This window comes from Phacochoerus africanus, chromosome 14 (genome assembly GCF_016906955.1).
Source record: "Phacochoerus africanus isolate WHEZ1 chromosome 14, ROS_Pafr_v1, whole genome shotgun sequence".
Lineage (NCBI taxonomy): Eukaryota > Metazoa > Chordata > Mammalia > Artiodactyla > Suidae > Phacochoerus > Phacochoerus africanus.
The window spans coordinates 21,860,057-21,888,047 of record NC_062557.1 but is presented as its reverse complement, the minus strand read 5'-3'; the positions used below and the strand labels follow the sequence as shown (position 1 = coordinate 21,888,047).

Here is a 27,991-nt window from a genome sequence, read left to right as displayed (position 1 = left end):
TGTAGCCTCAAATTAGTCACATCCAAGAATGTGACTTTTGGAGTTCCCAGGTGGCTTAATGGCTTAAGGACCTGGCATTGTCATTGCACCAGCTTGGGTCACTGCTGTAGCGTGGATTTGATCCCTGGCCTGGGAACTTATGCATGCTGCAGGTGTGGCCAAAAAAAAAGAAAGAAAGAAAGAATGTGACTCTTGCATTGGTGCCAGGGGCTCAGGGCACATGTAAAATATCTGAATCAGAGACAAAATGTGGCCTTCTAGATGTTCTCAGGAAGTTCTAACGTAGCATAATAGCATTTATGTCTCTCCTGTCCAGTAAGGACTGAGAAGGGAGATCCTGCCTGATTCCCCTGGTCATATCATATTCCAGGGCCCAGGGTCCAAGAGCTCTGATGATGGTCTGTATTCTTATTGGTCTTGACTTTTTCGGGGCAGTACCTTCTTGCCGAGACCAGCTCAGCAGGTAGGGGCTGAAAAACGGGTGCTGTGGAACTTAAGAAAAAAGTTAACATAAAACAAGACACAGAGACATTTATCTTAATTAAAGGTGGGAACCGGAGGACTCAAGGTCTCAGGGACCAAGAGCCCCGCCTCAAGAAACCTCACTGCTTCTATTGTGCTCTTTAGGATTATGTCAAGCGAGGAGGGGGTTGTAGGTGCAGGATATAGTTTTTTTATTATTATTATTTTAAAAGTCATGTAGCTGGTAGCTGGTTAAGCTTCTACTCTGACCTTTAGGCATTTAACAATCATTAGCACTGAGGAAGCCTGGCGTCAGCTGTCTGTGCAGAGCATCTAGAGACTCACCATTGTGCTTCCGCAAATGGCATGCCCATCTGCGGCAACCCTGCCTAGGTTTGCACCTCGTTCTCCGTGCTGATGCATATCCTGCTAACGACCCCTCATAAATCCCCTGGGGCCATGAGGTTCCTCTTTCTCATTTTAACAGGACGTATCATGCTGTGCACAGGTTCGGACATGCCTAGACCAATGCATTATGTCCTCATTCAGCTGACCACATGAATAACTTACGCCTTTAGATCTTGGTTCTTAAGCTTAAGTCATTTACCAGCACTGCAACTGTTTTTCAAGCAGGAATATGGGGTAAAGTAAAGCAGGACAAGGTGTAGTTTTCAGCATAGAAAATAACAGCAGAGAGGCTAAGAAAAGATTGTAGAAAACATGTCTCCCTCAAAGAAAAGAAAAGAAAAGAAAAGAAAAGAAAAACATGTCTCCCGACACCTTCTCCGCCTGTTCTGTAAAATATTTGTTTCTGAGGGCCTGAAAGTGAAATGTCTCGGACGCGTTCTGTTTAGCCAAGGTGTCTGAATGTTGAATACCGGAGAAGGTTGGGTAGTTAACAATTAAGAATGCCTGGAAGTTCCCACTGTGGCTCAGTGGTAATGAATCCAACTACCCAACTAGTATTCATGAGGATGCAAGTTCGATCCCTGGCCTTGCTCAGTGGGTTAAGGATCTGCTGTTGCCATGAGCTGTGGTGTAGGTCAAAAACGCAGCTTGGATCCCCAGTTGCTGTGGCTGTGGTGTAGGCTGGCAGCTGCAGCTCCATTTTGACCCCTAGCCTAGGAACTTCCATATACCACAGGTGTGGCTCTATAAAGCAAAAAGAAAAAAAAAGAATGCTCAATAAAAGTTTTTGGGATTGATAACAATCTTTCACCTTTTTATTGTATTTATTTATTTATTGGCTGCACCTGCATCATGTGGAAGTTCCTGGGCCAGGGATCAAGGCTGTGCCAGAGCAGCCACCCCAGACACTGCTGTGACAATGCTGTATCTTTAACCTGCTGAGCCATGCAGGAACTCCTCACCTTTTTATTTTTATTTTTCGCTGAGACTCACTTCTCAGAAATGAGGGTGAGTACTTAAGCTTTCCAGCCCTCATTTCAAGAAGTGTGTTGTTAGCTGAAAACATGTATTTTTGAATCATAACTTATACTTGTATTAAATATAAATCTATCTTTTGTGGACCGAGGAGTCTATTTATCTAAATAGGGAACAGCAGGTACAGAAGAATGAAGTTAGATTGTTCTTGGAAAGAATAACAACTCTCTTGGGAACAAGGAGTGACTAGTACTGGGGGTCGCAGAGAAAGAGAGTTCAACACTGTGGTGTAAGGTGGTGGATTAGCCAAGGGTCTCGAGAGAGCTGAGGCTCTGGCTGTAGTCCTCCAATTCCTGGGAGACAGTGCCTCTGGATGATCATACTTGAAATAAGATGGTAACAAAGCATAATGAGGTCCCCTGTCGGCTAGGAGAGGGGGTTATCTGGTGACCAGGACTTAATCAACATGGAGGCAGAGGAGGTTGGTGCTGGAGAGGAACTGGAGATGGGTGATGACCAGAGAGGAAAAGACTACATCTATGCCCACGAGGATCTGCCTGATTAAGGTCCCTCTGGGATGGCAGTGGAATCTTAGTGTGAAAATAGGTGAACTTCCTATGCTGACTTTTTCCCGGTCACCATGGTGGAGAGAGAGATCTGGATTTGAACCTAGACCCCACACATGTCAACTGTGTAACTCTGGGGAAATTATCTCTTTGAATAGTTATGTCTTCATATGTAAAAGGAAGATAATAAAACACATAACCTTTATAAGCCTTTATGAAGAGCCAACTGGTTAATTCACAGAAAGCAAGATTAAAGCACACTCAGTTAACGTAAGATATTGGTATAATGGTCTTGCAATTGGAAGTACTTCTAACCTAACTCCATCCAATTCTACACCATTGAACTAATGGCTTCCGTCACCATAACTGAGGCCGTGGATAACAAGAAAGCCATGGAAAAAGTCACTTGCAGCGATAGCTCCACCTCAAGAAACTGTGCCTGGGCTGAGGTCAACTACCTTACTTGAGGTAGGAAACAATTGCAAGCTAGGCGGTTTTTGAGACTTGGAAATGCAAGCTTAGTGGGGCTCAGCACCCAGCGATGGTGAGGTTGAGTTTATGGGCCACTTTTTTTTTTTTATTGGAATAGAATTGACTTACTTTATGGGCCACTTTGTATTTACATGTGCTGTAAATACCCTTTAGTGATACCTTATCCTGCACAGTGGAAATCTAGGTTATTGCAGGGTTCCTCGCCTCACCACTCAAATGAAATAAACACCGATAGCCTAGCACCGGGCCGCTGTCTCCAGCTTCACGTTCCAAAATAATCTGGTCAGGATCTTGTGTGCAGGAGGATGTGAGCAAGACGGAGAACCACCTCAGGCTTGAGCCATGCAGATCTAAATTTGCTTAGTTACCTCCACGGTAGGGGCAGAGAGATACAGATACATGTATGGCAAAGTGGAAAAGCAGCTCTCCAGATTCCGATTAACAAATTAACATTAGCTGATCAGCCACTGTAGGAGAGGCAATATTAGGTTGAACAAATCCTAATGCTCAATGAGTATAATCTTCGATTACATCCCCAGAAACCCAAACCCAAAGAGAACTAGTCATTTACATAGTTAATCAAGAACAGATTTGGGACCAGAGATTAGGGCCAGCAGTCTTTCCAATTCATCCTCTCACGAACCAAAGTAAATATACCGTAAGCGAATTTCCGTCATGAGTGAGTGTAAGTGAATAAAATTAAGTGCACTTAATTTTATTAGCATATCCTTAGTACAGTGACATTGAGATCAGTTCAGAAATTCAGAAGCACCAGACTTATCAAAATAACTCAACAGGAGTTCCTTTTGTGGCTCAGTGGGTTAAGGACCCCAGGTTGTCTTGGTGAGGATGTGGGTTCGATCCCTGGCCTCACTCACTGGGTTAAGGATCTGGTGTTGCTGTAAGCTGTGGCATGGCTGCAGCTGCTCCTTGGATCTGGTATTGCAGTGGCTCTGGTGCAGGCCCCCGGCTGGGATTCAACCCCTGGCCTGGGAACTTCTAGGTAAAGCCATAAAAAGAAGACTAAGAAGAAGAAATCAACAGAAACATTTTTAATGTAAAGGCTAAAATGGCTCCCTAAGTACAAACAAAATCCAGGAACAGAGCAAGATTTTTCCTGTTCCTGAGAAGAGTTACATGCAAAGAACAAGAGAAAGGGAAGAGAAGGAAAACGCATTCTGACCCTTTTATCGTGAAGAACAGAAAGCAGTGATTTCCTTGGGTTGTTTGGCCAATGGAATTTTGCGAAGGGAGACTTTTTAAAAAAAATAACTCCCCCCCTCTCATTTTGGGACTTTAGAAGGCACTCGTTGCTCCGTTGTAATGCTGCTTATTTTAGGGGATTTTTCTTCAACTGAATGAACCCTTAGTGAAAGGATACTGCCGAGCTGATCTAGTTCCCCCACCACTGTTTTGACAACAGTTTCTTCTTTTGAGTCTAAAATAAAATAAACGCCGCGTTGAGTGCTCAATTAACTATTGCCTGCTGCATACAAAATAGATAATTAACAAGGACCTACTGTGTAGCATAGGGACATCTACTCGACATTCCGTAATAACCTATATGGGAAAAAGGAACGGATATATGTATATGTATAACTGAATCACCTTTGCTGTACGCCTGAAATTAATACAACATTGTAAGTCAACTATACTCCAATAAAATTTTTTAAAAACCCAGTGTTTGAAAGTTTGCAGTAAATTAAGATATAATACTGTGTTTGAAGGCTGTGCTTAGCAAGGCCTGGGGCTGTCTTTCTTGTACCTACCTTCGTTTTCAGAACAATGGGTATTCGAAGTCTTAAGAGAAACACAGATTAAAACTTGTCAGGGAAGTACAGGCCTGGAACAAGTAATATCTTCGTTTAAACACCAACTTGCCCTATTTCTGCAGTTTCAAATAAAGTAGCTCTTCTATCAAACCACTGAAACTGGGAAAAGAATAGGTTCTAAGTAAGAAAAATACTGGGGGAATTGATTCCCTATTTCAGTAACTCCATAATTTTTTTTTTCTTTTTATAGTTGCACCTGCAACCTATGCAAGTTCCTGGGCTAGGGGTGGAATCTGAGCTACAGCTGCCGGCCAACGCCACAGCCATTGCAAAGTAACTTCGTAATTTGAACACTTCTATTCAACAGCAATGTGAAGTACAAATATTAAGAACTGTTACAATGACCCATTATCCCTTCATGCACTAGAATTAAACTTAGAAACAATTTTATTTGGTTTACAAGTAAGTGACTTTTTAAATATGATTGCTAGAGTTTAAAAGAGTGACATTAAATAATAACGCCTTCTAGGGAGTCCCCTTTGTGGTTTAGCGGTTAATGAACCTGACGAGGATCATGAGGTTGCAGGTTCTATCCCTGGCCTCTCTCAGTGGTTTAAGGATCCTGCGTTGCTGTGAGCTGTGGTGTAGGTCACAGACACTGCTTGGATCCTGTGCTTGCTGTGGCTCTGGTGTAGGCCAGCGGCTGTAGCTCAGATTAGACCCCTGACCTGGGAACTTCCATATGATACAGGTGCAGCCCTAAAAAACAAGAAAAAAAAAAAAGAGAGACTTCTATACCTTTGACTTGATTTTCAGAATTTATGGGCCCACGTCCTTTTGATTTGTAACATGTTGAGTTGCTTTTTCTGTGAAGAGAAGAGAAAATTATTGCATTTTTTTACTTTCATTAGGGAGCTTGTAACTAATTATGAATGGGGAATAAAAGTTTTGGAGTTCTAGTTTCAATAAGATTCAAATTCCTCCTATGTTTAAGAGACATTAGTAAGATTTTCATGACTTCAGTATAGTGAAAGAAGAGATTAAGTGGTCGTTTATAATCAGAAATTTCCTTGAGGCAGATATTAGCATATACAGCATGATAAGGATTCCCAGTTCTCATTCTGACTTTTCAGTCAGCCACTTGGCCAGTGAACATGTTTAGAGGACCTACCATGCAGAAGGTTCTGGCTGGGTGCTGGAAAAAATATAGAGCAAAGATACAAGCAGTTTACGCTTTTGAAAAGAAATTAAAGCACATGCATGTCAAATGTTGTCTATAACATGACATGAATGGTGCTGTGAGAGTAGTGAAAAATGGTTGGGTTAATAAGTGCTTTGGCCTCAAGGGGAAGCAATCACTGTTGGGTTCTTAGGAGAACAGGCTCCCGAGGGTTGACATTGGCTTTGGAGGATGCATACTGTTACTGACTCATGGTGTGACCACGAGCAAACATTCTTTTTGTTTGTTTTTTCCCTTTTTTGGGGGGGGGGTTGGCCGCACCCATGGCATATGGAGGTTCCCAGGCTAGGGGTCTAATCCGAGCTACAGCTGCCGGGCTACACCACAGCCACAGCAACACCAGATCCGAGCCTTATCTGCAAACTACGCCACAGCTCATGGCAACGCCGGATCCTTAACCCACTGAGGGAGGCCAGGGATGGAACCCGCAACCTCACGGTTCCTAGTTGGATTCATTTCCGCTGTGCCACGACAGGAACTCCACGAGTAAACATTTAGTAAGAGCCACTAATTACCAACTACCTTTTGTGTGCAGGCCATCGATGCATGCATTTTACCTACAAAGTGAGTGCCATGGTTAAGAGGAGATAAGAACATTTTTGGTGTTGTCAGTTTTACCAATAAGGCAGCTGGGGTTGAAAGAGATTAAACTATGCTCAATTTCACTTAGAGGTGTGACTCACACCCAGAGCTGTGGCTCTTGGCTAACAAGCTCTGGTGACCTCTCCAAATTAAATCTTCCTATTTCTTCATTCCTCATCTTTTCAAATGTAATAATAACCCCCTTAGTCCAGGGTACATGTGCAATAACTAGTGAAGCAACAGTAAAGCTGAATGTCCCGTGAGAAGACATGTGCCTCAACACTGAATCACAGACAGCAATTTTCCTCCTTAATTGGAGGACAGGAATCGTTCAGCATCCCATATTTAAATGTTTCCTATGTTAATAGGTAGAAACACATTACATACATAGAAATTCGATTTGACTACCTCTTTTCATTTCACCTGGATGCAGTAATAAATTCCCAAGGCGCGCTCTTCAGAGTAGGAAATTCTAGGATGTGAGCTTCATTTTTTTTCACAAGGGGATATTTACCTTTCTCCTCCATCTATTAATTTGCAATATGTTTCAATTTCCTTTTCTAAAAATATTTTGACATCTAGAAGCCGTTCATATTCCAGCTCTGGCCTTCGGTTTCCGTTCGAATCTGTTGGAGTATTTCCTCCAGAGCCCCAATCTGCTCCTGGATTTGCTGGAGCTGAAGGCAGTAACTGCCTTCTGTCTCAGCCAAGGAGCATTTGTAGGAATGTTTCTGAAAGAAGAACAGAGCAAGACTTGCCTGTGTAACAGAGAAATGACATGTTTCTAGTTTTTAAACATTCTCAAGGTGGAAAGAAATACTTGTACAAGGGTTAAATCTTTTTCATTGAAAATTAGCATTAGCCAGGTTTTTTTTTTTTTTCCTTTTCTTTTTACGGCTGCACCTGAGGCATATGGAAGTTCCCAGGCTAGGAGTTGAATGGGACCCATAGCTGCTGGCCACAGCCACATGGGATCCGAGCCATGTCTGTGACCTCCACCACAGCTCAAGGCAATGCCAGATCCCCAACCCACTGAGTGAGGCCAGGGATCAAACCCGCATCTTCATGGATACCAGTCGGATTTGTTTCTGCTGTGCCACAACCAGACCTCCCTAGCCAGGTTGTAAAAAATCATTTTCTGGAGTTCCCGTTGTGGCTCAATGGTTAACCAAGGTGCAGCTCTAAAAGACACACACACACACACACACACACACACACACACAATTTTTGAGGCAGTTCCCTGGTGGCCTAATGGTTAAGGATCTCATGTTGTCACTGCTGTAGCTCCAGGTCAGTGCTGTGGCATGCGTTCAGTCCCTTACCTGGGAACTTCTGCATGCTGTGGATTTGGCCCAACCCCACCACCCACCCCCAAACCAACATTTTTCTCTCCATTGAAAAAAAATTTCTTTTTCAAATTTTGGGATTATAGAGTCAGAAGTAATATTTATGGACATTGGTATGTATTATGTCTATGTCTAATACTTTTTAGTTGTATGTAATTAATCATGTATATTCAGTTTTATACACAAGTACATATTTAGGTATATATTTATATTTGCATATATGTATGTATTAACTTAACACACACACACTCATTCAAAGCAATGCTGATTCCTACGAACCATGGCCATGAGGGACTGAAGTTCTATCTCCAAGCTTTGCGGATTGCATTTCAGTTCCCTCAGCTCATTTCTGGCTGTCGTGGCTGCTCCCGCACCGTCAGAAATCTGCTGCTGAAGCATAATTGTCAGACGAGTGAGTGACCCGCTCAGTGGTCTCCCGAACAAGCCCTTGGTGTGTGCCTTGCCACAGACGTACCTTCTGGTGAAACCTGGCCTTGGCATCTTTGCGGTTCTGCTCGGCCAAGGCCTCGTACTCAGCCCTCATGCTGTTCAGCAGAACAGTGAGGTCCACTCCCGGGGCTGCATTTATTTCCACAGTCACATTCCCTGCAGCTGAACACTGCAGGACTTTCATTTCCTGGAAAAGGGATCTGAATTAATGATCAAAGTAGACGTCTGACGGATATTCACACAGAGGACTTGAGGAAGGCGATCGGATACTGGTTGGAGCCACAGTGCGGGGTTCCTTATCTCTGCGTGATTTTTTTTGAGGCACATCAGTTCCCTACGGAGTGCGTCACACTGTAACTCCAGGTCGGTGGTACAAAGGGCCAGCTCATCCATAACTCCGTGTAGACCGTTGATGTCAGCCTCAACGCTCTGGCGCAGAGCAAGCTCATTTTCATACCTAGAGGTTGTTAAAATGCTTGAGAATTATAATGATAGGCAGGTCCAAAGCATAAGTTTCTCGGAGGTTTTGTATAGCGAAAGAGGTGATGTTTGGTACACAGTCCTGGGGTATATGCCCACAGCAAAGCGAGGAAACTCTTTGGTATACCTACTGATTTCTAAATAGTTGAAAGAGCTGTTTCTTCAGGGTTGATTTTTGGCATCCAATGTGCTTAACAGTTGAATAAAAACATTGTTTAAAATTTATGATCGCTCTTTTTTGGCTGCGGCTGAGGCATACAGGATTGAACCTGTGCCACAGCAGTGACCCAAGCCGCTATAGAGACCATGCTGGATCCTTAACCCACTGTGCCACAGGAGAACTTATGATTACTTTTTATCATGGCTTCCTTGATTTAATTTCTTCACCGCTCTAGTCTTATTTTATAAAACGTGTTTGTTATTTTAAAGAAATTATTGAAGTATAGTTGATTTACATGTGTTAATTCCTACTGTACAGCAAAGTGGTTCATTTATACATATATATGTATTCTTTATCAGATGCTTTCCCATTATGGTTTATTGCCGGTTATTGAATATAGTTCCCTGTGCTTTATAAGTAGAACCTTGTGGTTTATCCATTCTTATGTAATAGTTTGCATCTACTAATCCCATACTTCCCAATCCCTCTTCCAGCCTTGGCAACCACAAGTCAAAAACAGGTAGGTTTTTAAAGCAAAAGCTCTGTTCGCTACTCCAACTGTAGTATTTTTATTATAATGAGTTACATTGTTTTCACCTACTTCAGCCTGAAGTCGTTGGCAGTCAGTCTGGCATTGTCCTTTTGGAGAACAACACTGGCATTACAGGAGGTCACAGCAGTAATCTAAAGAGGGTAGATTGTGCAAAATGTTAAGTGTCCAAAGTCAAGGGAAACTTCAGATTTAAATGTGATTCTTATCTTCTTAACCTCAAGCATTTATTTTAGCATCATTTTTTTTCTACATTAAAGGAACCTGGATTTTCTTCAGAGCTTAAGAGGCAAAGCTTAAGAGCATAAGCTTTCCCAATCACGGACACTCTTATTACTCCTGATCAAAAAATAGGAGCTAAATATAAGATCAATGAAGCAATTATATCTATTTGGAAATGATTTCTCTTTCATTAGTTAATTCTACAAATTCTTTTTTTTTTTTTCTTTTTATGGCCACATCTGTGGCATATGAAAGTTCCCAAGCTAGGGGTAGAAATGGAACTGCAACCAAGCCTTGTGGCACAGCCACAGCAATGCTGGATCTGAGCGGCATCTGTGACCTACGTCACTGCTTGCACCAACACCAGATCCTGAACCCACTGAGCAAAGTCAGGGATCGAACCAGCATCTTCATGGACACTATATCGGGTTCTCAGCCTGCTGAGCCACAACAGAAACTCCTAATTTCTACAAATTCTCATTGCTGGCAGTGCACTAAGTAAGCGCTAGAAGTGTAGAGTGAGCAAATTCTACATCATGTAAATTTGCTAAGCTCGGTTTCTACTGTCTTTTTTTTAGGTTCTGCCCACCCAAAGTCTGTCATCAAAGTATCCATCTTTCTTACCTGCCGTTTAAGATCTTCAGTGACTGAGAAATATCTATGATAGTCTTGATCCAGACCCCTGCAAGGACCAGGCTCATATTTCTCATACCAGCCCTTGATTTTCTGCTCGAGGTCAGCGTTGGCCTCCTCCAGAGCACGCACATGGTCCAGGTAGGAGGCCAGGCGGCCATTGAGGTTCTGCATGGTCACCTTTTCATTCCCAGAGAGGAGGCTGTGCTCCTTTCCAAGAAAACCAACACAGATGCCACTTCCCAACCCTCTACCACCGTTATAGAAACCTCCTCCAGAAGAAACGCTCCCAAGAGGACAAGAAAAACTGCTTCCTGCTCTCGACCCGCCACATGCATTCCCAGCCCTGAAGCCTGTTCTTCCGCCAGACCACCGACCAGCACCCGCTGGAGAGCAGAGGCGCCTGGATCCACTAGAAATTGGAAAAGGCATGACGGCAGCACAGCCAAGCGACCCTTTCTCAGAGAGAAGCAAAGCCAAAGCACACCATCCGTGGAAGGTAACTCCCCTGGCCTTTTATAGGATTCAGTAGGTCATTTTAGTCTTAACTCTGTCAATCTGTAATAAAGTATTTCTCGCATGCTAATTGTTGTTTTTTGTAATTGTGTGATTTTTAATAGTGTCCAGTCTGTAGGTGGAAAGCAGCCCGAAGGATACCTTTGTGTATGAAAAAGGTACCAGGTGGAGTGATACTAAATCAGTTTCAAAATCAAAATTAAATATGAGTAAATGTATGTCTTTTTGACCTCTGGGATAGAGCTTAGCTTTCCCCCTCCTGTATAACAAAGGATTCATAATTCAAATGGACAATGTCTACTGCTTTTGTCCTGCAAATGCTTATGGAGCATCTTCATTTTTCATGTGTTATTTTGCATTTTTTTATATTTATTTTGGTAAATGTATTCATTAGCATCTTATTTTTTAAAAACTTATTGTTGACTTACAATGTTCTGCCAATTTCTGCTGTCAGCAAAGTGACCCAGTTTTTTCATGTGTTATTAAGTGTTTTCTTCGTATTAAAATCGGATCCTCTCAATATACAGTGATCCTTTGGTAGTGGCAGTTCTTTCACTGATTTCTTTTCTTTTTTTTTTGTCTTTTTGTGTTTTTTTTTGTCTTTTTTGCTATTTCTTCGGCCGCTCCCGCGGCATATGGAGATTCCCAGGCTAGGAGTCCAATCAGAGCTGTAGCCACCGGCCTACGCCAGAGCCACAGCAACGCAGGATCCGAGCCGCGTCTGCAACCTACACCACAGCTCACGGCAACACCGGATCGTTAACCCACTGAGCAAGGGCAGGGACCGAACCCGCAACCTCATGGTTCCTAGTCGGATTCGTTAACCACTGCGCCACGACGGGAACTCCTTTTTTTTTTTGTCTTTTTGCTGTTTCTTGGGCTGCTCCTGCGGCATATGGAGGTTCCCAGGCTAGGGGTCAAATCGGAGCTGTAGCCGCCGGCCTATGCCAGAGCCACAGCAACGCGGGATCGGGATCCGAGCCATGTCTTCGACCTACACCACAGCTCACGGCAACGCTGGATCGTTAACCCACTGAGCAAGGGCAGGGATCGAACCCGCAACCTCATGGTTCCTAGTTGGATTCGTTAACCTCTGCGCCACGACGGGAACTCCTCTTTCACTGATTTTTTAAGTTGAAAATGGAAATACTAAAAATTCTGTAGAATTTGCTTGTCAATTTAACTAAAATTAATGAGAATGTGGCAGTGACAGAAAATTATTTGAATAGAGATTTCTTGGTTTAGTCCAGAAACAGAATGTCCATTCAACTGACTCCTGAGTCTCCAAATTGTTCATTTTTCTACCTCAAAAATATTATTTCATGTTTTCTAGCTTAAATTTATGTATTTAAGGCATGAATTATGTTGAGATGTGAGATTCATATTTGGCGAGGAGGGAGTAAAATATAGGAAAAGAGGGGTACTTTCATCGCGACCTAGAAAACCAGTCATTATGGTACTCCAGTGGAAGAAGAGTTGTCATTGGTAAGTAGATTCTTCTTTCTTTTGCCTTGATGCCACTGAGAAGTACCCTGTGTGGTTGTGCTTCTTTTCCCTGTTGGGCGCATGAAAATAATAACGTTAAAGAGTCTCAAATGCGGGTTGAACTGTTCCAGTAATTAATGATTATAACACAGTCTGAAGGGCATAAACATTTTGTAAAATGTAATTATTTAAATTATTATAATAGAGTGGACATATCAGATAGGGTCAGGTTTCTAAAACTTATAATGGTCCACATTGACTGGTTAACTGATTATGGGTTCAAAGAGTAGTTTTTTTGAGTGAGATTTCTCAATGGTGCGGATAGGGAATGCTTTGAAAAACATCCAGCATTATTTTCTCGAAAAGATATGTAAGATTATTGTAATCACATATCTCAAAAAAAAGTAAGATTACATATGTAAAAGATTATTTTCTCCAAAAGATTGGTGGACCAGAATCCAGAAAAATCCATGTCTTTGATTCAAAATATTGAAAAACATTTAATGGAAAACTGTAATTCCGACCATTGGTACATGTTTAGACCAATGCATGATAAGTTAAGAGATGCAGCTCATATTTGGAGACTTGCTACGATTTTGTAGTGACTTGGTCAAAATGTTAACCTTTTGCCCATGTTTCCCATGAATAAAACAAAGAGAAAAACAGGAGCCCGTCATCAGTATAATAGTTTGTAAGTCTTGAGTTACTTGGATAAGAGGTATCATGAGACTGCAAAGTGTTATTAACCTAATCTACTTATCTCTAGATAGTTTATAAATACTAATTAACCTACAATCTTTGGCGTAGTAAGTTAAACATATATTATTAAAATCATTTTGGAGATGAGTTGGCCCTGAAGCTAGGTGGCAATACAGATCATGAAGCATTTCTATAACAGGGCTGGAATGTAGGACGCTTGACTCAATGAAACATTGTTATCTATTTACTCATAAGAGCAAATCTCTTGATTTTTTTTTTTTTTAAATGGCTGCACCCATGACATATGCAAGTTCCCAGCCAGGAACTGAATCTGAGCTGTGGCTGCAACCAGAATAGGATTCCTAACCCACTGTACCAGAGTGGGAACTCCTTGAGTTCTTTAAATCATAGATTTCCTCCAAACCCATAATTACTACAAGAGTTTAGCTGTGCTTTTCTGGAAGTGGGAGGTAAAGTTGCCTGATTCTCTAGGCCTTTTCTATTTCTCTATTTCTTTCCTGACAGTGGTTATTTTATTCATAGTTTGAAACACATATTCAGCTACATCTCATGATCATTTCTTGAGACTCCATTGGGTATTAGAACATTCATTATTCTGCATATTTTCGGTTGCACGTTGGTACAATGTGCAAGTTGTAGGTACTCAAAAATAACTGACTTGCAAACTTTAAGTCATGCCTTGTTAATGTCTGCTTATCTCAGGATAAAGTTTTTCCTTATGTAATCTTATTCTAATTGTCCCCCTGATAAATGTGGTGCTGAGTTTCAAAATGTGCTTTGATATCTTTTGCTGTTGTTTAAAATTCACATTCTACATTTCTTGAACATGAATGAGATTTGTTTTGTTGGTAGATTCCCAGTTTTTTTCTGAGAATTAGATTTTAATGTGCTAGTTCCTTCCACAAAATGGCTTCCCTGGTTTGTTTGGAAAGTAGACTTCTGACAACTGCTTAATTTCAGACTGATTGGAGTTAGAATGCATTTAGTAGTTGTTTTTTTGTTTGCTTGTTTGTTTGTTTGTTTGAATCCCTCCTCTCTCTCTTTTTCTTTTTTTAGTGGCTGCATCCATGGCATAGGAAGTTCCCAGGCCACGGATTGAATTCCAGCCACAGCTGTGACCTACCCTGCAGCTGCAGCAATGCTGGATCCTGTAACCCACTGTGCCTAGGGGAAGGGGATGAAACTGGTGCCTCCAAAGCAACTTCAGCAGCTGCCATTGGATTCTTAACCCACTGCACGACAGCAGAAACTCCTTAAATCCCTTCTCTTGACAGGGGTCCATTTTTGTTCTTTTTACGTGTGGATATCCAATTTTCCCAACACCATTTGTTGATGAAACTATTTTTTCTCAATTATGTGTCCTTAGCTCCCTTGGCAAAGATCAATTGACTGTATATGTGTGGCTTTAGTTCTGGGCTCTCTATCCTGTTCCATTGGTCTGTGTCTGTCTTTATAGCAGTACCATACTGCCTTTTTTTTTTTTTTTTTATGGAATACGGTTGACTTGCAAAGTTATGTTAATTTCAGGCATACAACAAAGTAAAGCAGTTATACATATATCCATTTCTTTTCATATTATTTCCCCCATGTAGGTTATCGAGTAGATTTCCCTGTGCTATACAGCCATCTGCTTTTAGCCATAGCAGTAAAATAAATGACAGAACATACAATTATCATGTAACCATTTTTAAGTGTGCAGTTCAGGGGTGTTAAATACACTGATAATGTTGTACCCCCACTATCCATCTCCATAACTGCTTTCACATATTTCACAAAAATAACTCCTATTTCTTCCTCCTCTCAGCCCCTGGCAACCACCCTTCTACTTTCTGTCTCTTTCATTTTGTCTAGTCTAATTGGAATCAGGTATGTGTACAGTATTGGCCTTTTTGTGACTGGCTTATTTCACTTAACAAAATGTCCTCAAGGTTCGTCTACATTGTAGCATATGTTAGAATTTCCTTCCTTTTTAAGGCCAAATAATATTTCATTGTATGTATGTGCCACACTGTACTGATCCATTTATATGTTGATGGGCACTTGGGCTGCTTTCAGGTTTTAGTTATTGTAACCAATTTTTTTGTTTTGTTTTGTTTTTCTTTTTTAATTTTTTGTCTTTTTTGTCTTTTCAGGGCATATGGAGGTTCGCAGGCTAGGGATCAAATCGGAGCTACCGCTGCTGGCCTACACCACAGCCACAGCAACGCCAGATCCGAGCCAAATCTGCGACCTACACCACAGCTCATGGCAATGCTGGATCCTTAACCCACTGAGTGAGGTCAGGGATCGAACCCGCAACCTCATGGTCCCTAGTGGGATTCGTTTCCGCTGCACCATGACGGGAACTCCTGTTGTGACTAATGTTGCTGGGAACATGGCTATGCAGATATCTCTTCAAGACCCTGCTTTCAATTCTTTTGGGTATTTACCCAGAAGTGGAATTGCTGGATCATGTAATACTTCTATTTTTAATGATTTAGGGAACTGCCATTCTGTTTTCTGCCTCAGCTGTACCACTTTACATTCCCACCAACAGGGCACAAGTGTTCTAATTTCTCCACGTCCTCACCAATACTTGTTATTTTCTATGTTTTTGATAGTAGCCACTCTCATGGGTATGAGATGGTATCTTGCTGCAGTTTTGATTTGCATTTCCCTAGTGATGAGTGAAGTTGAGCCTGTTTTCATGGGTTATTGGCCATTTGTATATCTTCCATAATGTTTTAATCATTGTACATTAAATGTAGTAATATATTTTGAAATGAGGATGTGTGCCAGCTCCAGGTTTGTTCTTTCTCAAAATCGCTTTGGCTACTAAGAGTCTTTGTGTTTCCCTATGAATTTTAGGATTTTTTTTCTATTTCTATAAAAAATGCCATTGGGATTTTGATAGGGATTGTTGGAATCTGTAGATCATGTTGGTAGTATGGACATTTTAACAATATTAATTTTTCCCAATCTGTGAGCATGGATGTCTTTTCATTTATTTGTGTCTACTTTAATTTCTTTCATTAATGTTTCTTAGTTTTCAGTGTACCAGTCTTTTATCTCTTTGGTTAAATTTGTTCCAAAGTATTTTATTCTTTTTGATGCTATTGTAAATGCGATTGCTTAATTTTTTTTTGATACTTTGTTAGTATGTGGAAATGCAACTGATTTTTTTATTTTTTAACAATCTGATTTTATTTTTGTTTATTTGTTTGTTTGTTTGTTTGTTTATTGTCTTTTTAGGACCACACCTGCCACATACATAAGTTCCCAGGCTAGGGGTTGAATTGGAGCTGCAGCTGCCAGCCTATACCACAGCCACAGCAATGCCAGATCCTAGTTGCATCTGCAACCTATACCATAGCTCATGGCAATGCCGGATTCTTAACCCACTGAACAGGGCCAGGTATTGAACCCACATCCTCATGGATGCTAGTCAGTTTGTTACCACTGAGCCACAACAGGAATTCCTGCAACTGATTTTTTTTAAAATGTTGATTTTGTATCCTGCAGCTTAACTCACTGAACCATAAGAGCACTCCTAATTCTTCTTTAAATGGTAGAATTCACGAGGAAACCACCTAGTCCTAGGCTTTTCTTTGCTGAGATGTTCATGATTAATCAATTTGGTCTCCTAACTCATTATTACTCTCTTCACATTTTCTATTTCTTCATGATTCAGTCTTGGTAGGTGGTATATTTCTAGGAATTTATTAGTTTCTCCAAGATTATCCAGTTTGTTGGCATATAACTGTTCTAATATTCTCTTATGATCCTTTGTATTTCAGGCATCAGTTGTAATGTCTCCTCTTTCATTTATAATTTTACTTGAGTCCTCTCTCTTTTTCTCTTGTTAAAGATTTGTCAATTTTTTAAAACAACTCTTACTTTTGTTGATCTTTTCTATTGTCGTTCTAGTCTCTATTTATTTCTGATTCTTCAATTAAAAACCTTTTTTTTTTTTTTTCATGGCTGTACTCAGGGCATATATGGAAGTTCCCAGGCCAGGGATTGATTCTGAGCCACAGCTGTGACCTATGCCACAGCTGCAGCAATGCTGGATCCTTTAACCCACTGCTCTGGGCTGGGGATCAAACCTGCACCTCTTTTGCCATCTGAGCCGCTGCAGTGGGATTCTTAACCCCCTGCACCACAGCAGGAGCTTTCGGTCCTTCAATTCTTTATTTCCACTTCTATGAGTGCGTTGCACTCAGCAGATGGATTTTATTAACTATTTTATTCTCATTGCTGCTGTTTAGTGTGTACTCAACAAGTATTTATTGAAGAAGGAAGGAAGGTCTAAAATTTTACCAAGATGTGAAAAAGACATGAACTAGTTTGCCCGTTAAATGTACTCCTAACTTGTGAAGACCACTGCATGAAAGAGAAGAGATTGAAAACAAATTCAGCTCCCACTGGGGGGTATATTTAAATGCAGAGATTGGAGTTCCCGTCATGGCGCAGTGGTTAACGAATCCGACTAGGAACCATGAGGTTGCGGGTTCGGTCCCTGCCCTTGCTCAGTGGGTTAACGATCTGGCGTTGCCGTGAGCTGTGGTGTAGGTCGCAGACGCGGGTCGGATCCCGCGTTGCTGTGGCTCTGGCGTAGGCCGGTGGCTACAGCTCCGATTCGACTCCTAGCCTGGGAACCTCCATATGCCTCGGGAGCGGCCCAAGAGATAGCAAAAAGACAAAAAAAAAAAAAAAAAAATGCAGAGATTGACCAGAACCAGTGAGGATGGCTTGCAACAGGAAGAACTTTTATTGAAACACCACCACAGAGAAAGCCAAAGAAATGTTGTTACTACTCTAAAAATAATTTGTTTTAGTTAATTGTAAGAAAAGCGGAAAGACAAGAGGGCCTTATTTAGGAAGCTAGCTTTGATTTGATATTTTCATCCTATTGGGGCTCAGGAAGGCACCCGTGGTTCGCTCTTCATGGTGCTGGCTTTGGTGGACTTCTCTTCCATACCGTGGACTCTAGATGCGAGAGCTTTGCCACGAGGATCTATTTCTTCAACAATTGTTTTAACCATGATGGTTTTGGAGGAATCTAAAATGACGCATATGAATTGTGAGAATTTATCACATTCACAAAGGGGAAAATAATTAACTCATCATCTGACACATAGACAAGTAAACACCTAATGCTCATCCCAGCTTTTGTTTACCTTTTATCTGATTTCCTGGTCCTCCATAGCCTTTTGATTTAACGCAAGAGCTGTAGAAATATAAAGTTTGTACTAATTATTTCACTCTGTGTTTTGCTGAGGAAACGGAGTAAAGATGAATGATTTAAGATGGGAGATGGTTGGATTTTTAACACTAGAAGGGGTTTAGGTAATAAGCATGACCCAGATCACAGATACATTGTACTTGATTTCAAAAACGTCTTTTTTTTTTTTTTTTTGACTTTTTAGGACTGCGCTTGCAGCATATGGAGGTTCCCAGGCTAGGGGCTGAAATGGAGCTGCAGCTGCCAGCCGATACCACAGCCACATCAATGCCAGATCCCAGCTGCATCTTCAACCTACATCACAGCTCATGGCAACACCGGATCCTTAACTGCTCAAGAGAGGCCAGGGATGGAACCCGCATCCTCAGAGACACTTTGTTGGGTTCTTAACCTGCCGAGCCACAGTGAGAACTCCATCAAAAAACTTGAATAACCTTAAAATAGTTTTCTCAATGGAAATAATACTTAACCCATCCTCTCCATCTATCAGGAGGCAGTAGGTCTCAATTTCTTTTTCCAGGTGGACCTTGATGTCCAGGAGCTGCTCGTACTCCAGTTTCTGGCCCTCGGTCTCAGTCCTGACCTGGTGCAGCTGCTCCTCCAGGGCCCCGATCTGAGCCTGGATCTGGGCCAGCTGCGCACAGTAGTTGCCCTCCGTCTCGCTCAAGGAGCACTCCAGGGAGTGTTTCTGTGGATCGATAAGACAGAGTTGAGTAGAAAACATCACAGTGTGTTTTTAGGATACAGCAAAGCACTTAAGAGATATTTAAGAGCTATCCTTACGTAATAGTCATATGCACCTGAAACCTTCCTCCTGTTCAGTATCAATGGTTGCCCTTATTAGATGTCATGGTATTTTTTTTTTTAGTTGAAGTATAGTTGATTTACAACATCATGTTAATTTCTGTTGTACAGCAAAGTAATTAAGTTATATGTATACATTTAAAAAAATTCTTTTCTATGATGGTTTATCTCGGGATATCGCATATAGCTCCCAGCCCTGTAGAGCAGGACCCTGTTTATCTGTTCTATATGTAACAGTTTGCATCTGCTAACCCCAAACCCCCAGTCCATCCCTACTCCCCCCATCCTCCAGATATTTTTAGTCTATTTGAAAATAACACAGTTGGTGGTGAATGCTACTCATACCCACAGTAGGGTTAGAAAAGTGTGGGTGTTTTTGCTTAGGGTGCAGTCTAAAGATCTGCCCCCTGTTATATAGCCTGTGCTTGTAGAGTGGCACGATTTGCCACTTTTTCCAGTAATAAAAGTCCCCCTACACTTCGCTCCCTCGTTTGTAATCATGTGACAGCCTTGTCTCATGAGGATAATAGTTCTTCCATTGAAAAGTAATCCTCTAGTGAGCTGCATAAACTTTCCAGAAGTAGAATGACCCCAAGAAGAGAATGATCTTTTTAGGTTTTAACCCATTCAGTTCATTGGCTCGTGAAGTCAAATGGGTTTAGATAGGGTTTCTCCCACAGCTGGGTTTAGATAGGGTTTCTCTCTCCTGTCGTGGAATGAAGATGAGAGTGTCTTACCCTTTTATTTGCAAGAATTTTGCATACATGTATAGCTTCTCCTGAAGCCTGATTAGCTGTAGGGGAAAAAGTATACTTGCGAGTTAGAAAATGTGGAGAGAAGTTCTGGTTCCTTCGAATCCAACTGTGGGACTCTTGAAAAATTGCTTAACTTTGTATCTCAGATTCTTCTCTTGGAAATAATGACATTAATTATAAAATCTGCTCTGCCCAAGCCCCAGGGTTATTGTGGACTCACGTGGGTGAAAGTGCTGGGCAAACCCTTAATGAGAAAGGTTATTATCCTCATCATGCATATCTTGCTTTATAGGCAACCTTCATGCTTCTATTTTGTTTATGCCACTTAAAAAGGAACCTGTCAGTGCTCCAATTAAGTGGCCAAAAGCTAGAAGCAAAGGTATTTTTGCACCTCATGGACAGTGATTTTTGATCTTTTGACTTGGGAGGGCAAAAACTATTTTCGAGTACCTCAAAACCATTGTTAATTTCCAGTGTTTCACAATTATTAGCATATTGGTCTAATTCCCAGGCAAAGAGGATTCTGCTGTGAAAAAGGAAAGTATGTTTTATTTGGAGCATAATAATGAGAGGATAAAAATAAAAGTTAATATCAAGTGGCAGGAAATTCAGTTTTTTCTCAACTTGCAAAGCAAAGCTTTTTTTTGGCGGGGGGGGGGGGGGGAATATTCACTTACCATCGCTAAGAGGGACTGAAATTCAATCTCCAGAGTTTGAAGAGTCCGTTTCATCTCAGTCAGTTCATTTCGAGCTGAAGTGGTGGCGCCAGCATCGTCAGAAATCTGCTGCTGCAGCGAAGCGCTCTGAAGACGTTCGGAGTCTTGTTAGGGCGAGGCTTGCCTCAGCACCCGCTGCTACTGTGGCAGCGCGCCCTGACCCTCTTTTTACCTTTTCATTGAACCAGGCTTCCGCATCCCTGCGGTTCTGCTCGGCCAGGGCTTCGTACTCCGCCCGCATGTTGTTCAGCAGAACCGTGAGGTCCACACCGGGCGCCGCGTTCATCTCCACGTTCACGTTGCCTCCTGCTGCGCACTGCAGCGCCTTCATTTCCTGAAAGAAATGTGTTTAACCAAGTTGGGATGTGAATGTTTTTAAAGGAGGCAGTCAGACACGACCCATATGGTTAGAAACTTCTGTTAGGGTTTTTTGATTTGGGTACGGGGGTGGGGTGAATAGAATTATTTCAAACAATCTAAGCCATATGGAGAAATTGACAAGCTCCTTCTTGAATGTTGATTCGAGGTGTTCGATTTGCCACCTGAAATGCATTTTTAAATTTTGGGAGGAAGGCAGGCTGTGAAATGGGGGAAGCGGGGAGGAGAGCAGCTACCTCCTCGTGATTCTTCTTGAGGTAAGCCAGCTCCTCGCTCAGGGTCTCCAGCTGAATCTCTAAGTCGGTCCTGCACAGGGTCAGCTCGTCCAGCACCCGGCGCAGACCGCTGATGTCCGCGTCAACGCCCTGGTGGAGGGCCTGTTCGTTTTCAAACCTTCGAAAAGTATTTGAGACCTTCATCACATTCGTCCTCCCTTTTTAGGTCATTCTAAAACTCGAAACTAAGCTTTCAAGTCAAACTGTTAAAACACACTCAAAGCTTCAGGTAGATTATTCATAATACAGAAAATAAATTTCTTTGACATCAGAGAATGGGAATACTCAAAAGTCTCTTTCCAAGGATCTTGACACTCATTTGTGTCAATCCCTCAATTTCCCAATAAAATACACAATCCAGCTAGTCATTCTTCTTTGTGTATTTGTTTTGTTTTTTAGGGCTGCAGTTTCAGCATATGGAAGCTCCCAGGCCAGGGGTGGAATTGGAGCCACAGCCAGGGCAGATTGGAGCCACATCTGCAATTTGTACCTAAGCTTGTGGCAAGGCTGCATCCTTAGCCCACTGAGGCAGGCCAGGGATTGAATTGGCATCCTCATGGACTCTATGTTATCTTCGTAACCCGCTGAGCCACAGTGGGAACTCCATATAATCCAGCTAGTCATTCTAGTATGCATTTGGTTTAAAACAAAGAAACCAAAACAAAGAATTGAGCTAACCTCAAATAGCCTAAATAAAAGAGGGAAATGCTTAGGTGACTTTTTTTTTTTGGTTTCTTTTTAGCTCCACTTACTTTAGTCTGAAGTCATCAGCTGTGAGTCTTGCATTATCATTTTGCAGGACAATGCTGGCATTACTTGTCGTTGCAGAAATTATCTGATAAATGGAGAGTTAGTTAAGAATGAGAAAATATTTTTTAAAAATTTGATTTCATTGAAATAAACCCTACTATGAAATTAATATTTTTTTTGAATCTGTCTCCAATAATCAGACGATTCTTGAAATGGAAAATTTAAGTACTGCCTCTTGTACTCTCCACTCACCCATTAAAAAAACTCTTTGTATGGAAAAGCTTATACATTTATAGCTGGAAAACATGGAGCAGTGTTTGATATTTTAATACAATTAAAACATAAACATGAATCCTCATACCAGATGATGGGTGAGCCATGTTCGAAGGTTAGAATTTTCATGTAAATTATTTTAATTTTAATTTTATTTATTTATTTTTGGCAGGGCTCAAGACACGTGGAAGTTCCCCAGCCAGGGAGCAAACCCTTGCCACAGCAGGGACCCAAGCCACAGGAGTGACCACAGCCAGTTCGTTAACGGGTTGAGCCACTGGGGAATAAAAATATGAATTATTTTTGAATATTAATACATAAACTGCTGAAAATTAGAAGCTGAGAGCAAAGCCTTGCTGTCTGTGATAGCTTATGCACACGTGTGTGGCTCATTACCCTTACTGAGTGTTAACCTTCCTGACAGGACCTCTCTTACCTGGTTCCTAAGGTCGTCAATTATCGGGAAGTATCTACTGTAGTCGTGATCAAGACCGCGGCAAGAACCGGGTCCAAATTTCTCATACCAGCCCTTGATCTTCTGCTCCAGGTCGGCGTTGGCCTCCTCCAGGGCGCGCACGTTGTCCAGGTAGGAGGCCAGGCGGTCATTGAGGTTCTGCATGGTCACCTTCTCGTTGCCGGAAAGGAGGCCGTGTTCATTCCCGGTGAAGGCAGCACAGGAAGCACTTCCTCCGCCCAGCCCCGCGCCATAGCCTCCAGCCGATGAGCTGCCCCCAAAGGCGCACGAGAAATTGCTTCCAAAGCCTGGCACGCCGCATGCGCTGCCAACGCCAAAGCCCGCTCCCCCGCTGGAGAGCCGCCCAGAGCCTGCTCCCCCGCAAGAACCGAGGCGTCTGGATGCAGGAGAAAAACGCACAGACATGGTGTCCGGACTGCCGCGCTTGGCCCTAGAGTGAAGCTCCGATGGCAAGTGTCCTCCTCAAACCGTGTCGTTTGCCTTTAAATACACATCATCAGGGTGTTTCTTGATGAACTCTGCTACCCATAGCAAAGTGGTGTCTGCCAGCTCACCATGAGTTATTCGTAATTAGGTGGTTTTTTTCCCCTTAGATTGATGCCTTTACCTTACTGTGTCCATTTCTGTAGGTGGAGAGTTACCTTGGGGTTATTTGTTATCTGAAATGGGCAAGGGAGGCGTATTATCAGGATTATTACCGTGATGCATTTCAAATGTAGAATGAGTAATCCTTGGTGTCTTCCAGGCTTTAGGACTATAAAATTCCTATAAGAATAAAAACAAGTGTGGCGTTCCTGTTGCGGTGCAGCGGAAACAAATCTGACATCCCTGAGGATGTGGGTTCGTTCGATCCTTGGCCTCGCTCAGTGGGTTGGGGATCCAGCATTGCTGTGAGCTGTGGTGTGGGTCACAGACCAGGCTCGGATCCCATGTTGCTATGGCTGTGGTGTAGATTGGCAGCTGTAGCTCGGATTCCACCCCTAGCCTAGGAACTTCTATGTGCCGTGGGTGTGGCCCTAAAAAGCAAAAAAAAAAAAAAAAAAAAGGAATAAAAAAGTGCAATAAACAAATTTCTTTTTTCTTTGCTCAAACCAACAACACTGCATTTTCTCCAGTAAGGGAGCCGTCATAGTTCTGGATTTCTATGGATAATCACGATTCTTCTTTGGGATATAGTGAACCTGATTTCAAGACCATGGGTTCATGGTAGAAGGTGCTACATGAAAATTCAGGGATTAAGTGGACTCTTCTTTGGAGGCAGAAAGTCTTCCCTTGATCCTTATCCCTCCTGGGTTACTGTTCCATCTTTATTAGTTTTCTGTCTAAGCTCTGTTGCTAACCAGGTTAAATAACGGTATTGGTTAACCTCTCTGGGCCTCAGCTTCCTCATCTGTAAAATGAGGGGACTAGGCTGTGGCCTGTATGTTCCCTTTCTATTCCTTTCTCTCTCTCTCTCTCTCTTTTTTTTTTTTTTTTTTTTGACCACGCCTGCAGCGCATGTGGATGTTCCTGGGCCAGGGGTTGAACTTGAGCCATAGCCGTGATATCATCGCTGGATCCTTTACCTGCCGAGCCACCAGGGAATTCCTTCCTTTTCTAGTTCTAGATTTCTTGTGTTTTTACATTTCTTCCTTTCATTCCTTCTAGAAAAAATCACTACATTCACTTCCTTCACGTTTTACTTCCTACTCACTCCTGGATTTTGGTCCCACCATGTTATTAAAATTTATCTCGCAGAGGTTGCTGATGACCCCGCATCTCCAATCCAGTCATCATTTTTCATATTTCTTCTCCTGTACCCTCTTGGACACATAATGAGACTGACTACCCCAGTCTTAACTGAGTTTCAAACAATTGCTTTCTGAGAATATAGCCCCTCTCTGTTTGCTCCTTTTCTTTCTTGCATTCATAGCTTCTGAAAGAGTGGGCTACGTGTTGACGTGCTTCACAATTCTGTACTGGGTGCTTTTTTATCCCCTACCCATTTTCCCTTGGCGAGTGCACTCATTTTTGTGGTTTTGGCTCTCTGTGAATTGCTCCTTTTTCTTTTTTTTTATTATAGTTGATTTACAACAATGTTCAATTTCTGTTGTACAGCAAAGTGACCCAGTTATGCATATATACATATACACCTTCTTTTTCTCGAATTATCCTCCATCATGTTCCATCACAAGTGATTAGATATAGTTCCCTGTGCTATACAGCAGGATCTCATTGCTTATCCACTCAAATAATGGTTCCTAAATATGCATCTTTAACGATGGCTTTTTCCCCTTTCTAGACACCTGCCTCATTATGCTTATCAGACGTTTCTACTTGGATGTTCTGTCAACACATCGATCTCAACATTCAATCCCCTTGTCATCACACTTTGATCTTTTACGTCTTTGTTATTTGTTGGTGGAATAACTCAATCCTGAGTCATCTCATGATGACTGAGAAAAAATTTAATTGCTGTCATTTTCTACCAGCTCTATCCAGTAAGCTCACTAGGTCCTATAGAATCTACTTCTGCCGTTTCTCTTGAAGCATTTTTCTCTTTTTGCTTGTTACCATCATTTTTTCCAGGTCAATTATTAGATCCTTAATTGGATTTTTTGGTGTCAAGATCAGTAGGCAGGTCAGGAGGCCAAGGTAGAAGGACAGCAGCATTCCTGCCATTGAAAGAACTTGGGCTCTTGAGTCAGATCTATCAGCATTCATAAATCAGTTTTGCCATTTTCTATTTGTGGCACTAATGAAAAGTTCATTCTCTTTGAGCCTTGGTTTTTCTTTTCTTTCTTTCTTTTCTTTTTTCTTTTTTTGGTCTTTTGTCTTTTTAGGGCCGCACCTGTGGCATATGGAGGTTCCCAGACTAGGGGTCAAATTGGAGCTGTCGTTGCCGGCCTGCACCACAGCCACAGCAACACGGGATCCGAGCCATGTCTGCGACCTACGTCACCACTCAGGGCAACACCAGATCCTTAACCCACTGAGCGAGGCCAGGGATTGAACCTGCTTCCTCATGGATGCCAGTCGGGTTCGTTAACCACTGAGCCACGCCAAGCCTTGTTTTTTCATTATTAAAATGAAAACATTACTTGTGTTGTTCGGAGGCTATCAGGTGGTAGTTAAATATGCAAAACCACTGTGCTTGTCAGTGATATGTGGTCAGTATTTCTTTCCTTTCTCTGCTCTCCTCCAGTTTAAATCTACCAGCCGTAGGCTAGATGAGGCTTCTTTGCCTGACATTTAAGACCTTTTCTTGATGTGGGTTCTACCTACGTGACTTGTCCATTCTTTTATTTTACTCCTCTCCTCCCCCTCTCCTTTTGGTCTTTGTTCAAGTTGTTCTTCTATCTGAGATTATTTGAGATACTCAGATCCTGTATTTGTCAAGGACGACTAACATCACTTTCAATATATAGACTGAAAACAAAGTTGCTAAAAATCTGAATTTTGGGGAATTCCCATTGTGGCTCAGTGGGTTATGAACCCGACTAGCATCCGCAGGATGCGGGTTTGATCCCTGGCCTTGATCAGTGGGTTAAGGATCCTGTGTGGCCGCGAGCTGCAGTGTACGTCACAGACGCAGCTCAGATCCTGCGTTGCTGTGGCTGTGGTGTAGGTGGGTAGCTGCAGCTCTGATTCAACTCCTAGCCTGGGAACATCCATATGCTGTGGGTACAGGCCTAAAAAGGGAAAAAAAAAATCTAAATTTTCATGAGCTACATTAGAAGTGAATTTGCAGAAAAGCAAGCCAGAAAAAAAATTCTGTTGATCAATCAAGAAATAGCATTAATAAAGCTTTATAATTTATTGCATTACATAAAATGAGGACATCAAAAATGTTTTTGTGCAATTTATAGGTTTCTGTTATTATATATGTATCATTATTACTTCTATTGTATAAGTGATAACATGTTTTTAAAGAAAAAATATTTATACCTCAGTACCTCTAATTGAGCTTTTTCCCTGAATTTGAGCAAGGAGCCCAGTATTTTCACTTTGCAGTAGACCCTGCAAATTATGTGGTCAGCTCTGGTTATTGAGTCATTTTCTAGAGAAGCTGAAGAATCCTAGAGAAAAGGCCTTCGGATACCGGTGCTTGAGTATTTTCCACAAAAGGAAGCTTTCTGCACAACCACCCTGGAGTGAAGTACATACACACATACCCAGAACTTTCAAATATTTAAGATGAACAGAATTTCAAAGGTCACCTTATACTGAAAAATACTCCAATGCAAAAGACAAAGACTCAAAGAAAGAAGCAAAAAATAGTACTTGGGAAACAGACGATAAAGGAAGCTGAGGAAAACTTAAAAAGAAACTGTTTATAATTTAGACCCTTCGATGTAACAAAAATACAGCATATTTGAAATATAAATAGAATATCATTAAAGTTGAGCAGCAGAGCACAAGAACGAGGCTTGGAATTAGAAGTTAACTTCCAGATGTTCCTGTCGTGGCTCAGTGGAAAAGAATCTGACTAGTATCCATGAGGACACAGGTTTGATCCCTGGCCTTGTTCAATGGGTTAAGGATCTGGCATTGCTGTGACCTGTGGTGTAGGTCACAGACACAGCTCAGATCTGGCATTACTGTGGCTGTGGTGTAGGCCAGCAGCTGCAGCTCCAGTTGGACCCCTAGCCTGGGAACCTCTATATGCTGTAGGTGGGGCCCTAAACACACACACACACACACACACACACACACACACACACACATAAATAAATAAATGGTAATTTCCACAACTGAAAGTCAATGGATTGGTTGGAAAATAAACTTAAAAAACCTCCCCAAGGGCAGGACGAAGGGCAAAAAAGATAGATAAAAGAAAAGATTAAAAAATTAGAGGCCTGACCCATGAAGAACCATCTTAAGCAGGCCTTCCAGAGGAGTCCCCTGGTTGCTCAGTGTGTTAAGGATCAGGTGTTGTCACTGCCATGGTTTGGGTCATTGCTGTGGGTGCAGGTTCCATTCCCTGGCCTGGGAACTTCTACTGCTTCGGGCATGGCCCAAAACCGGGTGGGCAAAAAAGGAGGTCATCCAGAAATAAAGGAAGGAGAAATGATTGTTTTATAAACATAAGCTACTGTACACTCAGAACCGAAGGACGAGTTTCTAAATTGAAAGCGACTACCAAGGGAGTTTCCGTCATAACTCAGCCGTAATGAACCCGACTAGTAGCCATTAGGTCACAGGTTCCATCCTTGGCCTCGCTTGGTGGGTTAAGAATCCTGTGTTGCTGTAAGCTGTGGTGTAGGTCACAGACGTGGCTCAGATCCTGATTTGCTGTGGCT

At 42.0% G+C, this 27,991-nt stretch overlaps 2 protein-coding genes and 1 long non-coding RNA gene across 3 annotated transcripts in view; 1 reads left to right on the top strand and 2 right to left on the bottom strand.

The window, feature by feature from the left end:
* Nucleotides 1-22,952, top strand: part of LOC125115234 (uncharacterized) — a 108,948-nt gene extending 85,996 nt beyond the window's left edge. Inside the window, exons 3-4 of the long non-coding RNA XR_007132011.1 lie at nucleotides 10,284-10,837; nucleotides 22,782-22,952. This is a non-coding gene — a long non-coding RNA (uncharacterized LOC125115234). The remainder of the gene's footprint in view (nucleotides 1-10,283; nucleotides 10,838-22,781) is intronic.
* On the bottom strand, nucleotides 4,187-10,818 carry KRT26 (keratin 26). The gene is given in 9 exon segments (XM_047759157.1): nucleotides 4,187-4,341; nucleotides 5,474-5,541; nucleotides 7,012-7,099; nucleotides 7,102-7,228; nucleotides 8,123-8,233; nucleotides 8,319-8,480; nucleotides 8,582-8,750; nucleotides 9,535-9,617; nucleotides 10,330-10,818. Coding segments are annotated over 9 exon segments (1,404 nt in total). The 5' UTR covers nucleotides 10,771-10,818.
* On the bottom strand, nucleotides 17,787-23,165 carry KRT27 (keratin 27). The gene is made up of 8 exons (XM_047759153.1): nucleotides 22,671-23,165; nucleotides 21,964-22,046; nucleotides 21,173-21,329; nucleotides 20,731-20,892; nucleotides 20,520-20,645; nucleotides 18,754-18,971; nucleotides 18,219-18,268; nucleotides 17,787-18,100 (listed from the first exon to the last, which is right to left on the bottom strand). The coding sequence occupies exons 1-8, from the start codon at nucleotides 23,112-23,114 to the stop codon at nucleotides 17,958-17,960; spliced, it is 1,383 nt and encodes a 460-aa protein (XP_047615109.1). The 5' UTR covers nucleotides 23,115-23,165; the 3' UTR covers nucleotides 17,787-17,957.
* Nucleotides 23,166-27,991: the final 4,826 nt, after the last annotated feature.